Source organism: Lacerta agilis, chromosome 7 (assembly GCF_009819535.1).
Source record: "Lacerta agilis isolate rLacAgi1 chromosome 7, rLacAgi1.pri, whole genome shotgun sequence".
NCBI lineage: Eukaryota > Metazoa > Chordata > Lepidosauria > Squamata > Lacertidae > Lacerta > Lacerta agilis.
This window is the reverse complement of record NC_046318.1, coordinates 53,912,620-53,927,341: the sequence shown is the minus strand read 5'-3', so window position 1 is coordinate 53,927,341 and position 14,722 is coordinate 53,912,620. Positions and strand designations below refer to the sequence as shown.

The 14,722-nt window shown below is 40.1% G+C and overlaps 1 protein-coding gene across 2 annotated transcripts in view; it reads right to left on the bottom strand.

Annotated features, from left to right (window-relative positions):
• Nucleotides 1-14,722, bottom strand: part of PREX2 (phosphatidylinositol-3,4,5-trisphosphate dependent Rac exchange factor 2) — a 101,298-nt gene that overhangs the window by 55,933 nt on the left and 30,643 nt on the right. For both annotated transcript variants that reach the window (XM_033155347.1, XM_033155348.1), the window contains exons 5-10: nucleotides 13,472-13,573; nucleotides 11,853-12,014; nucleotides 7,334-7,467; nucleotides 6,837-6,940; nucleotides 5,727-5,876; nucleotides 1,355-1,499 (exon numbers count right to left, since the gene is read on the bottom strand). In XM_033155347.1, the coding sequence (XP_033011238.1) occupies nucleotides 1,355-1,499; nucleotides 5,727-5,876; nucleotides 6,837-6,940; nucleotides 7,334-7,467; nucleotides 11,853-12,014; nucleotides 13,472-13,573 (797 nt within the window). The remainder of the gene's footprint in view (nucleotides 1-1,354; nucleotides 1,500-5,726; nucleotides 5,877-6,836; nucleotides 6,941-7,333; nucleotides 7,468-11,852; nucleotides 12,015-13,471; nucleotides 13,574-14,722) is intronic.

Genomic DNA, 14,722 nt, shown 5'->3' with positions numbered 1-14,722 from the left:
TACATTAAACTTATGTTAATTATTAAGAGGGTGCCATCAACCTTGGTTTATGTCTAAATGAAATTTCTATGTTGTCTAGCTTCCCTGTGAATGAATCGGAGTGAATGCTTATTAAGTAGCCAGTGTCATCAAATCTGCCTGCAGACAAATCAGGATTAGTGCTTAATAAACAGGTAATTTCAACTTGAAATGCTCTTTGCTCCTAGTCCTTGAAACCTGCCTAGAGAAACTTCAGCCTGGCACCTTCAGCAAAAATCTGGGAGGCTGAAAGAAGGGCTCCTGTCAGTTTTTGTTATTCTGCCTCCTGCCTGCTGGATTAGACTAAATGTTGTCCATTGGCCAACAAGATAGCTATGGGAAGTGCGCAAGCAGGACATTGACACAGGAGCAAGGGCAATTGTCATAGAACTGTAGAGTTGGAAGGGACCCTGAGAGAATGCAGGAATCTCAACTGAAGAATCCATTATTTTGGGTGTATGAAATAACATGGTGATTTCAACTTCAATATTTGGGAGGCAACAGGTGGACATTTACATACACAAATTGTACTAATTTGTCTCATAAATATTCTATCTTAAAGAACTATCGGGCCATTCCATGAAAAATGAGCCTGATATCAATGCTAGATGAGCGCTGGACTTTGGTGAGGAAGATTCCAAACGTGCAGTCTAACCATTTTTTTAAAGCTAAAGACAAAAGAAGTTTAGTTTATGGACCTTCTTTTCAAAAGTCCACTCACATAGTCTTCACAGAAGTGTTCAAGTTAAAAGTTTTCTGATGATTGTCCCACCCGTGACAGCATTTTTTCCTTAATTTTGTATCGTTAAATTTCTTAAACTTAATTTCTGATTGCATAGTTGTAACCAATAAACATTGATTTAAACAGATATGCTGAGTTTATCATTGATTCACCTCCCAACTCAGAGTTTTTCCATAAATCAAACTTATCTCAAGCTCCATGTCCTTTTTTTGTCCCACCCGTGACAATACTTTAACATTTAATAAAATTGTCAAAAATATCTATAAAAATAATAATAATAATAGTAAAATGTTCAGTATCTTATTAAGAACATAGTTTAAATTTTGGTTGTTAATTTTTATGTATATTTACATTGTTACACATGTGTGAATACCAAAAAACATGGTCCAAGTGTCCCACCCGTGACATTGGAATGGCCCTATCATGTTTGCTGACTTACATAATCATTAAAGAACAATTTTGTTAGGTAACATAGGAATCCATGTTTCATAGATATAACCCTCTTGATTTGTTCTTAACTAACTAGAATGGCAAAGACTAAGTAAAACAAGGTTTCAGTCAAATGAAATCCAAAATAGAAATAGAAACACATACCTTCCAAGAAAGCATTTTGGGAAAGTGGTTAATTTTCTCTTCCGGTCTTTGATCAAATTTCCATGTCTGCACATCATTTTGTAAAGTTTTTCTCCTTGTTCAGAGATCATCATCCAAGTATCTTGTTCCACACCTAGTTTTAGTCCTGAAAAACAAATACAAAGTTATTTTTTTATTTGAAATGTTTCCAGATTTTTGTAACTGTGGATTTATCAGAAACAAACATACATCTTAGCTATAAGATAAATATATAAGTTCTTTGGCTTTTATAACAAAACTGGAATGGTAATGTTATTGAGAGTGGCATTTGAACCATTTCCAACAAAGTAATATATGCAAATAATTTATGTATATATAAACAAGAGATACAGCAATGCCCAAGAGATTCTGTAAGTCCTTGCATTTCCAGTTATAAAGACTTTATAACAAAGTAAGAAGAACGTGCTGGATCAAGCCAATGGCCAATCAAGTCCAGCATCCTATTATCATAGTGGTGAACCTGATTCCTGTGAGAAGCACATAAGCAGGAGCTGAGCTTCTGCCCTCCTGTGGTTTCCAGTCACTGGTATTCAGATCTTAGACAGCTGATCTGGGCAAGATCCCTGCCAAATGCAATAATGGCTACAGTCTTTTCAGTCATCACCATTCAACAGTGAACTCATCTCACAGAGATTCTAAAAGTCCAAAAGGACTGAGTACCAGTCTACCTGCGGGTTTGCCAGGAAAACAAGAAAATAGCTACAGTACCAGCTTGTCAAAATTAGATAATGAAGGAAGGGTCAGAAGTTCATAATCAAATAAAAGCAGTACAAAAAAAACCCTGGTATCAGCTTCTGTTATAGAAGAATTGCCTTTGCAAACTACAGCCTAGCTACTATATTTCTTGATTTTCTGCTACTGCAAGAACTTTTAGCTGTGCAATGGAAATTCTCCACCCTCCTCTCCCTGCACAGGCCCTGAATCTGCTCTGGAGGGTTGAGAGAAGCCCCAAAACAGATTTAGGGGTCATGTGGGGTCGAGCAGAAGAGAGGGCAGGGAATTTCCATTGCACATCTAAAAGTCCTTGCACTAGTGGAACTGTTTAGTCAGATAGTGCCCTAAAGAAAGGAAAAAGTAAACGTACAGAGCCATAGAATTACACCTCCCTCAGCACTCTTCAACCTTGAGGTCTAATGTACACACAGAAGTGTTCCAGAGCTGGACCAGATCCTAGAAGGTAACAATATTTTATAAAGAATACCTTGGCCAACCACTTTGAACAAGTAGCAGTTGGTGACACAGCACTGCTTAGCTGACCTCCCAACACTATGTCACTGTAGCATACTGCAAGGGCGATGGGGAAGAGCAAAGCAGTAAAGAGGTCAGTACAGGGCAAACACTCCAGGGCAGCCAAGCTAGTGCTCCTGCTTGTGTGTTTGCACCATGCCAACTTCCCAGCTGCATCACTTGTCACCCTCCCAGTATGCCAACAGTGACAGGGGATCAGGTAAACATCACCACACCATCAAAACCTACTGCTCGGTTGCAGGGTATAAATACAGGGTGATTCATAGTGAAGTATACAGTTTCCAGGTGCTGTAAGACAGTAACAGGCGACGACACTGACCACAACTGCGAACCGTGAAGTAGCTGTACGCATAAAGTTTGTGTTCCGCTACTGAGGGAAGTGGTGTCGGTTGATAGTGCACATGTCACATGACTAGTCAGGCAAAATGGCTACGTCTGCAGTGAGAAGGCATTTTGTGTTCTTGAATTGAGCAAAACAGAATCTGGAACTGTTATACGACGGCATTTTCAATCGTAGAAAATGTATCTACGGTTGGCATTAAAAAATTGAAACTACGGGCTGATTGTGCAAACTTAGAAGTCCTGGATGGTCGTGTGTATCAGAAGTAGTCGTTGATAGTGCTTGCACTGCCATTCAACGAAGCCTGAAGTCGTGTTTGGGCAAAAATGGATTAGTGGTTCGATGTGTGTCGTGTGACAAAGGGTGCACACACAGAACATCTGTTTCTAAAAAAACTTTAAACATTGTTACCTGTTACAATTCTGTTACAGGTAACATAAGATATATTACATTCTTCTTTTTTATAGTGCATTGAAACTGTATACTTCATTATGAATCACCCTGTATTATTGCCTAAATTTGTCTGTACTTATAAACTGTTTGCATCATGAGTGCCAATTATAAGGATAGGACCCTTCAAAGGTGAGGCTACTCAGTAGCAGCAAAGGTTGAATTCTCCTCAGCTCAGCTCAGAATTAGGCTCCACTAATACATGTTTTTCTTGAAAAACAATTACAGTATAAATCTGTTAAACATAGATTTAATTTTCCAAAGTTTTTAAATTCCAGAACTTGGAAATTGTGTCACATGCCCGATGGCATAATTGGGAGCAAAAAGGGCCCAAACATTTCCCCTGAATGCCTCACCCGTGAGCTGTCACCCCTTCCCTTCATCCCAAATTCATTTGTCAGTGGCAGCAGCATCGTGAACAACCAGGTCTCCTTTGTTCCCCAATGCCTAGAATACTGAAAAAGCAGGATTCCAGACTGCAGGGACCATGAGACATCTAGTTTTCTAGGGCACCTGGGTAATTAGTAGGGGTGTGGACAGATCATGTTCCAGGTTTCTTTGCAGCTGGGATGCTGTTAAATATACTCTTAACAGTGCGAGGAGACCTGGGTCATGTGGTTTCCAGGATGCCTGATAGTTCTACTGACTACTCAGATACCATGGGGAGACAACATGTTCCCTGAGCTCCTTGCTGATTTGAACATGTCAGAAGCTCAGCTTACATTCCAAGTGGAATAACTCTGCAAGGAAGTGGCACTTGGTTCTTAATGCAGCTGAGAAATTCAAGCAGAAGAAATTTTAAACCAGATAGAAGCAGACTTTGTTTGTTTGTTTGTTTGTTTGTTTATAAAAGTATTTCTGTACTGCCACATCATAAAATACAGGGGTGCTGTATGTGTTAAAACATAAAACACCATTAATTTTTTAATGTAATTATTCTTTAAGGTTAATGGCTAATCAAAAGTAAGCATTTAATATCTACAAAGGACTGAAAGTTAAAAGAGAGAAAATTAGGAAAATGACATCCTCATCACTTAAAAATCACAGGGGAGGGGAGATGAGAGATCATATGCCTTCCCTCTTCTCCCTTTCTTTTTTCAAGTAACAGCATTTAAGATCACAAGATCTCTACTTCAGAAAGTCAGCTGAATTTCCTTTCCAGTTATCCGTGTGCAAACTTTTCAATTCATTTACATCCAGGGAAGTGAGCAGAATTTTGGTCAATGCTGTCGTATGAAGCAAACAAAAGAATTAAAATTTCTCTTTATTCACGTTGAATGAAATGCTGTTTACTGCTACTTTTAGCAGAAGCGTTTGAATTTTTGCAAACTGTGCTGTTCATGAATCATCGGCAATTCTGCTTGCAATTAAGGCATCCTGCTTTGTAAAAGAGGTGTTTACACAGATGTTTCTGTTATAGTTAGCAGGAGATGGCAGGAAAAAAATAAAGGTTGTAAATATAAGAATTATTTCAGAGATGTTTCAAAAGCTTCTATCTTGAGAACTGATGTGATAGATCATCCTGCTCTTACTGTCTTGTTTTTGCCAAAGCCTTTGGCTATACTTTCTCCATTGTCTTGACTCCTTTCTATACAGTGGCTTCTTTGTGCATTAAAACCACAGTACTCACACAAGCCAAAACATATTCCTTCACCTAATGTCGCCATTGATGGATGATCCAAACATTATAGTGGCACCTCAACTGCAGTACAGGGAAATCATGGTTCCCCAGGACTTTGTAGGTGGAATTTGCTGATAAAATTCAACAACTTCTCCTATATTTGTTGTCTGTCCAGGCACCTATTGATTACTGCTTAAGAAATCATTGTTATACAGTGGCAAATGCTAATGTATTAGGAAACCATTCAAAAATTTGGAGGACTATATTTTATTTTATTTTATTCAGTTTTGAGACAAAATACTCCAAGCTTTACTAGTTGAGTAAGAGCCTTCATGTAGACTTCTATATCCACCTTCCTCCCATGCTGCATTGGCCCATCATCTCATGAATATGTGTTCCTATTCTATCTCCTATTATTGTCTAAATAGGCAGGGGACAACATGAATGGCGAATGGAAGAAAGGAATCTCCAACATATTTTTTGGTAAGAATGCCAGCTCAGATCCCCAAAGAAAGCAGAATAAAGTGTGTCAATTAAGGCATGAAAGAAATAATGGGAGTTGAATTCTTCTTGGCTCAGGCTGAGGAAATTCTCAGATAGGAGGCACAAAGCCAATTTCCTCCAAGTGTGATATTGCCTAGAAATAACCCACAAGTTGACATTTATGCTCTCACCTTTTCTCCTTTCTCTTTCTTTCAGAATAGCTTCCAGCCACTCCTGCTTTTCTTCAGGTGTTTTAGCCATACACACAAACCATTTATTCTTTGCTGTGTTGTGTATCTTCCAACCATTGAGAACTATGTGACCACTGCTGTGATAATCAGCTAGAAAAAGGTAACACAAAGGAAACTTTGGAGGATGTGCATGAATGCTTAGCAAGTAAACCCTCTGGGCCACACAAAGTATTTTCTGATCCCACCCTGAGACAGAAAAATTACCCTCAACAATACGGGCACATACACTGCCCTCCTTTAAAATAAACAATAGAGTCCTCAGATTTTATTATCTACCTCAACACCAAACAATCAATGTGGGAGATCAGCTTCTCCCTGAAATACATTTATCAAGGGTTTTATCCAACTATGTTAGAAATTGTATCCAACACATTTAAATTAATGTTAGTCATTGTCCATTAAGTTCAATAGAGGCCATGTTGGATACAACCCAAAGACACTCTCACAATGAATCTTGACATATAAGAACGTTGCAATTGATGAGCAGCTAATGTCATTTAGAGGAAGATGTCCACTGAGGCAAGATATACTGTCCAAACATTCAAAGTATGGCATAAAATTTTGATTTTGTTGCAATTCCCCATCATCTTGCTTATTATGATGCAGACATAGTATTCAACAGCACAGGCAGATCTGGGCTGCTGATGTGGTTTCTATTAAGTAGTGGGTGGACATCCAATACTAAGAAACACCTATTGATGGACAGTTCAAATAATAAAAGACATTACAGGGTCTGAAACAGCTAAGTGCCCCATTGGATGCTTAATGAATGTTTTCTCCTCAGAGTGTACTACCACTAACAAATTTTGTCACCACAAAGCTATACTGTCTCAGAATAGACTACGTGCCTTTGTTTAACTCTTCTTATTCTCATAATCTTTATTTAATTTCTGCTAACTACTGCCAAATTACTGCATTAATATTAAACCTATATGGATTATTGCAAATATAAAGAAATGCAAAACCAACAGAACAGCTCAAAAAGAAGATGCATTTATATTTAGTTATAACAACTATCTTAGATTATCTCCTTGGTTCAGATGCACATACCAGTGCCATCATCTACATTCTCGACTTCCATCACCTCTGTGTTTATTCTGCCCCGGAAGAGATAACGATGGCCTTCTGTTGATGCTTTGCTGTTCTTCAGCCGTCTTATGGTGAGGGTAGAGGGGAAAGAGCAATGTTCAAACACTGACTTTGCTATTTTTACTCCAGAATCATCACAACTATTAATCATTATTACCAATTAATTATATTACAGATGTAACAAATCTTTTTTTAAGAGCTACTGTCCATCTCTGTATGCTGTGATAATTTTTTTTAAATAAAGTTAAGCTTGAAAAGACATGCAAGAAGGATGCCTTGCAGACCTATCCCCCCCCCGTGTAGTTGCTTTGCATTCTACAGAGTGTATAATTTCAAAAATTAAATGCATATATTAACATTAAAGTAGCTAAATCAAAATATCAGAAATATTTTTAGCATTAAAATCAACCGTACATCAATTTGTTTTATAGCGTCAGTCTTCAGTGCATGTTTCTTACCTGTGTTTTCTTTTGCAGTAGACCAGAAGGTTGTCAAAAAGAAAAAACACCCGTTCCTGAATATTTCCTGCAGATATTTTCAGCAAAACTCCATACATCAGCATTTCTGTGCACGTGTCTGTGATGTTAGATCCCTACCCAAGAAACATATTTTTAAAAATTGATTGGATCCTGGTAGAGGATTGGGCTGGTAGAGATTGGCAAAAGCAAGATACATAGAATTTGGGACCAGTTTACCCCCATATTTGCCCACGTGACTGCTTCAACCGGCGGAATTGGCACTTTTACAGGTGCCACATAACACACTGCATATGTAAGAACTTCGGAATTCCCTGCCTGTTGATATTAGGCAGGCGCCTTTACTGTACTTTTTTCAGTGCCTGCTGAAAACATTCTTATTTAGACAAGCCTACCCAGATATTTAGAAAGCTTATATGAGTTTTAATTTGTTTTAGTCCATTCTATTGTGGTTTTAACTTTCTGTACGTTTTAAATTATGGTGTAAATTCTTTAGTGATAATGTCATTGTTTTATATTTTTGTAAACTACTATGATGTTTTTTCTACATATTTCATGCAAAAAAAAAAGTTTTCGATGCAGTTTTTTGCCAAAAAAAACCTAATTTGCAGATTCTAATCAAGAAAGCAAAATAACACACTTTATTGCAAGTATTAGGGGGGCAATGGTTTTGGGCCAGAAATCTTCCTTTGCTACCAGATCTTGGTTGAAGAATTTCACTGCCCTCTAAATCTAATGACCGGCTTTCAGTATTGAGTTTCCCCTTAAAACGTATTCATACATAAGAAGATTGCTGCCCTGGGATCCTTTGGGAGGAAGGGTAAGATATAAAATTAACTAATTAAGTAATTATATGATGTCAGGTTACTTGCTCTTGAGTGGCAGCTACTCTCAGTGGTCTCAAGCAAAAGTGTCTTTCTCATAAGCAGGACATGTAAAAGGTAAAGGTAAAGGGACCCCTGACCATTAGGTCCAGTCGTGTCCGACTCTGGGGTTGTGGCGCTCATCTCGCGTTACTGGCCTAGGGAGCCGGCGTACAGCTTCCGGGTCATGTGGCCAGCATGACAAGCCGCTTCTGGCGAACCAGAGCAGTGCACGGATACGCCGTTTACCTTCCCGCCGGAGCGGTTCCTATTTATCTACTGGTACTTGCAATTGACGTGCTTTCGAACTGCTAGTTGGTCTTACTTTCAGATAAGTGGGTAAAGGTAAAGGTAAAGGGACCCCTGACCATTAGGTCCAGTCGTGTCCGACTCTGGGGTTGTGGCGCTCATCTCGTGTTACTGGCCGAGGGAGCCAGCGTACAGCTTCCGGGTCATGTAGGCAGGACATGTAGACAGCAGCAATTTCCCACTGTTCCCCAGCAATTGATAGCTTATATCCATTATTACTAGTAGCCATTGATCAAAAAGTCCAGGGGTTGCGGCACTCATCTCACTTTACTGGTCAAGGGAGCACCATGATGTTTGTCCACAGACAGTTTTTCTGGGTCATGTGGCCAGCATGACTAAGCTGCTTCTGGCAAAACCAGAGCATTGCACGGAAACACCGTTTACCTTCCCGCCAGAGTGGTACCTATTTATCTACTTGCACTTCAACGTGCTTTCAAACTGCTGGGTTGGCAGGAACTGGAACCAAGCAACAGGAGCTCACCCCGTTGTGGGGATTCAAACCTCTGACCTTCCAATCGCCAAGCCCTAGGCTCAGTGGTTTAGCCCACAGCGCCATCCTAAATCCCTGCACACCATGCTACTTTGGGAACATGAAAACTTGTACTGCACCCCTAAACATATTTCCTTGGCTATAAGCACGAACGATATCAATGGAACCTGCTTTAAGGTAAAATAAACTGAGGGCTAGAATATTAGTAATTATGTGTGGTTCAGAATGTATAGCTAAGCCATTTGTACAAGTCAGAACTATGCTGAATTAGGAACTATAACATCTAGCATAATGACATCTAACATTATTAATTGATTGGCTGAGCAAAATAATTTCTTTAAAAGGCACTCTAAAGAATAGGTAAAAAACCAATAAATTAATGTGCTTTTGCAGCTAATTATTTGCACTTTGTTATATGTGCCTAAGAAGTGCAGTACATGGACCATCAAATACCATGAAGATGATTCATGCTACTGTGTCCTTTGAGACGTAACTACAATCAAAAACGAGATATCCACAATCTGAAACCTATCAATAAAAATAACTTTGTAACAGAATACAACATATTCTCTAATTAACTTGCCGGCTAGAAAACAATTGTGTTTGAGTTACTCCATGCAGTATCAGGGATTTCTTCTCTTGTGAATCCAAAAACGTTACTACCTATTTTTCTAACAGCTGAGTTCATACTATATGAACATCATCTAAGACAAGCTGTACTTTGATGAGGATATTGAATTTAGCATTGTAATATGATTTTTTTAAAAATAAAGACTATATTCTTTTTTAAAAAAAGTCTGTATTCCCACAATTTTTTTAATTGTCAGCAACACAAGATTAGCTTATGAAACTTTTGTGTAGGAATGCAAGTCATGCTTTGATCCTCCATCAGATGCTAAAAATAGTCCTCTTCCCAGCTAAGCAATGTGCTAAACATTTTCTTCTGACAGAAAATCTCTAACAAGTGTGCTTCTCTGTTCTTAAGCATTGTAGCAAACCAGATGTTTAGTTAATTAAACCAGCTCTTGCAGTGCAGAAGAATTTATTGCAAAGAAGCCTCCGAAAACTGGCTAGCTTTTGCAGAAACCATTTAAATTCAAAGAGTTTGAAGTGGAAAACTATCATATGAAGAAAAAGTCTGCCTTTACTGGGTATTAACTTGTAACTAAAACATATCTTCAAATCTGATTACTAATATAGGGCTGGATGTGACATCACCTTACTGAAAAACTATCATTATCCAACATTATGTTCCTGGTACAAAACATAGGAAGCTACTCTGAGCTGAAGCAACCAGCTCAAAGCTCTTTGAACACTGAGCTTCTCAGGTAGACTTGAGGTTTGATTACCCATTTTCCTCCCAAGGTAAGGGAAAGTGACCTCACTAAGCCTGACAAGACAGCTTACTCTTCCTCCCTCTTGCACTAATTCAACTTACGTTGGTAATATGAGGTTGATTGCCCCATAATAACTAATGTGTGTTTTAATTTGATCATAGGAACACAGGAATAAAGGTAGAAATAGATTATACCATGAATACTTGGCTACTGCCAAAAGCAGTAACATCAAGTAAATCTCAGTTCACAGTGATTGAGTTTTCCTAACCACACTCTTTTTCTTTAGGAACAGGGAATGCCTCAGTGCATTGGTATCACATCACATGCTTTCTGTGACTAAACCTTATCAAGGGACGGAAAAAAGAAAGTATTGGGTGACTGCATTTGTCACCAACCATACAGTACCCATATTGTACAGCAGGGCTCATGCTATAAAGCATGGGTAGGCAAACTAAGGCCCGGGGGCCAGATCAGGCCCAATTTCCTTCTAAATCTGATTCACTGATGGTCCGGGAATAAGTGTGTGTTTTACATGAGTAGAATGTATGCTTTTATTTAAAATGCATCTCTGGGTTATTTGTGGGGCATAGGAATTCGTTCATTATTTTTTTTCAAAATATAGTCTGGCCCCCCTCAAGGTCTGAGGGACAGTGGACCGGCCCCCTGCTGAAAAAGTTTGCTGAACCCTGCTATAAAGGAAAAGGCAGGGAATCCATAATGAAATCCACAACCCATCTTCTGATCCCTTATCCCAACCCTCTCAATTTCAGATAAATCACACCCTCTAAACCATGCATTAAGAATATAGTCCTGCTGCATCAGGCTAAAGGCCCATCTAGCCCATAGTCTCATAGTGGCCTACCAGGTGCCTACGAGAAGACAACAAGCAAGACCTGAGTGCAAAAACAGTCTCCCCACTTGTGATTGACAGTAATCCGTATTCAGAGACATACCACCTCCATCAATGGAGGGGGAACATAGCTAATGTGGCCAAAGGTAAGGACCCCCCTCATTCTCCTGAAATTCAAGCACCCATGTCTAATTCCACCCAGAGTGTTCCATTGACAGATAAGAGAAAGAAGTTGAGATATATTAGTAATCATAATGGGAAGGGAGGTGGAGACAGAATAAGGATGCTCCCTTACACGTGTTTCCCACCATAACATGTGCCCTCTGCCTCGCCCACTGAAAAATATAGGTGGTGTTCAAAAGGGAAGTCTCCCGCAATGGTTTTGGGGCAATAGTCAAAAGAGACCCACCTGCTGCCTTGCCCAGTCCCCAAATTTCTGTTATTAATCCTACAGACAAGAACTCACCCAGTTCACAAGTATAATATTATTCCTACTATCATGAAAAAGGACAAAGCATTTTATTCTAATTGTGAGTTATGGATTGTTCCCAATGTGTCACACAATGTACCGAACTGAATATAAATCAGGCACCATGTGCAGACATCTAAATGCCTCCCACATCTGATAAAATGACAAAATTTGTGACATTACCTCCCATCCTTCAATGTGAGACTGCCATTCTTCTAAAACCTCTAATTTTTCCATCTGTCTCTTGGCCTCATTTATGTTGGAGCAGACAGCTTTCATGGCTTGGAGAGCTTCCACTAAGGCTGCGTAGTCACTGTGTTTTTTGGGAGTGCGCTTTATCAACTCCTTAAAGAAAACCATTAAAAGAAAACAATTAATCCCTGCACTTTCACAATAATGAAAACCAATTCCTGCACTTTCACTGCTCATCATTTTGCTGTTGGGGAAGAACCATAGCTCAGTGGCAGAACATCTGTTTTGCACATAGAATATCACATGTTCAGTCCTCATCATCTCCTGTTAGGGATGAGAGAGGTCTCTGGAGAGCTGCTGCCATTCGTTGACTAGATGGGCCAAAGGTCTGACTCACCATAAGGCAGATTCCTATGTTCCTATTATAGGAGACAAGCTGTAGTGTCATGCACACTTACTTGGAAGCAAGCCTCACTGAATCCAGAAAGATTCACAGGAATGAACAATCAAACTGATAGGGATACTAAAACTAAATATTAGGCATTAGTACCCTCTAGAGCCAGCGTGGTGTAGTGGTTAAGAGCAGTGGACTCATAAACTGGTGAACTGGGTTCGATTTCCCGCTCTTACACATGCGGCTGCTGGGTGACCTTGGGCTAGTCACACTTCTCTGAAGTCTCTCAGCCTCACCCACCTCACAGAGTGTTGGTTGTGGGGAAGGAAGGGAAAGGAGATTGTTAGCCACTTTGAGATTCCTTATGGTAGTGATAAAGCGGCATATCAAATCCAAACTCCTCCCCCTCCCCCTCCTCCTCTTCTTCTTCTTTTATTAAATCTATCCTTAATTCTTCCATTCAATTCTCTCATGGGACTTCCCCAACTCCTTCCCTGGACTAAGTAGCACACACCAGTCCATAGCATACTGCAGGATAGGGATTTCAGGGGCTCCACAAATATGCAGCATGGAAAAAGAGAAATGCTAGCCCCATCCTTCAGAGATGCTGATAGAAGCAGGGAATGGAGACACGCTCCTGGCAAACAATGGTAGGGAACTACATGTCACCCAGCAGTAGATATGCATGAGAGAGGAAAGAAGTAGGGTTTCTCCTGAGTAGTCTTCTCTAATCTGGTACCCTCCAGATATTTGAGACTTCAACTTCCATCAGCCACAGCCAATCTATCACAGCTCTTGTCAACTCCCTCAGTCCAAGCACAGAACCTGTCAGTCACAAAGCAATTCCTCGCAGCAGCACTACTCTCTCCAACGTTCCCCGGTTGGGGACAAAGATGCAAACAGCTAGAATGATCTCAGTGTTGCTTGCTTGCTAGAGTTTCACACTTGTTCTTTATATCCCTTCACCTAGGATTCTGCATGCATAACATGGATAAATGGATCTGATCCAATGCAAACGTGTGCTATTTTGTTTCGACTATGGCAGACCAACACGGCTACCCACCTGTAACTGGTTCTATCAAGCACAATAGGGGAAAATATGAAATGATAAGTCTCATTTGCTTTAGGAAAGGGATTGTCATTACTGAACATCAAACACAATTTAGCGAAGAATATGTTTTCAGTATAAAATATTCTAAGCAACAAAAATGCATACCTTCAGAAGAAGTGGATACTTGCATATTCTCTGGATTGGTGTTACTAAATAACCTTCCAATGGTACATCAGTATTATTGCGTCCTCCTAACAACATGCAGTTCTAGAAAGGAAATGAAACACTTAATTCTTTTGGAATTAACTTCTCCATTGTCAGTATTATGCTCCTGGATCTTGCTTGACCGCTCGGTTTTCAGATGGTTTCACTGGGTGACAATGCCTTTTACCAAATTCCCTTTATTAGCAGGCTGCAGACATTCCTCTGTTATTGTGGCCAAAGTTGCCACATAAGAACATAAGAGGAGCCTTTTTGATTAGGCCAGTGGTCCATCTAGTCCAGCATCCTGTTTCCACAGTTTTCTGAGAAGAACTTACAGTTTGCATTCAGCCAGACCTTTCCTCACTTGCATTTGAACTATCTCCCAGCTTATTTTCTCACCCTAAGCTCTACAGTATTCCAGAGAGTCAAGGGGCATCCACGAAGCAGGAGAGGGTGCTCAGGAACAATCATGTCAACAGCCTGAGCCCCATTTGGCTGTTCCAGAGGTCAGCCAGGGCTTTGACAGAAGCGCCAGTCATATCAGCCAGAAAACCCCCCAGAGCTGTCTAAAAACACATTGGATAAATCAGCCTTTGAGGGTGGACCATCCTCATAGCCCCCCCCCCCACCTCTGCAGAGGGGAAATGGTGCTGAAAGCCTCAATCTCAGCAGGAAGTGTTCTGACCATGACCATGACCATGACTGTTTGTTGCATGTGTGACCTTTTATGTTGCAGATTTCAATGGGATAAGGTTTGGGACTGACCCAACCATGCAAGCAACTGCCTAGGCAGCCAAAATTCAAGAGTTTCCTACATCTGTTACACAGATATCTTGGGAGAGTGAGTCCTGCTGCACTTTTGAAGAAGGTACACAGAGGCAATTTAGCATCTTGTTGACTGAGTCATATCCGCTGAATTCTAGCATAGTTGAGAGCTTTTAAATACCAGTTCCTGGGAACCACAGGAGAGGAGAGGGCTCATGTGTTCAGATCCTGCTTGCAGGTTTCCCCACAGGCATCTGGTTGGCCACTGTGTGAATAGGATGCTGAATTAGATTGGCCTGATCCAGCAGGCTCTTATTATGTTCTTAATCTCTATTGCCACTGAAGCAGGACTCTGGGGCAGAAACCAGGCCCCAACTCAGCAACATAAATGGCGAGCAGGCCTGGTTTACCACATTTTTGAAGTGATACACATTTCCATCCAAAAAC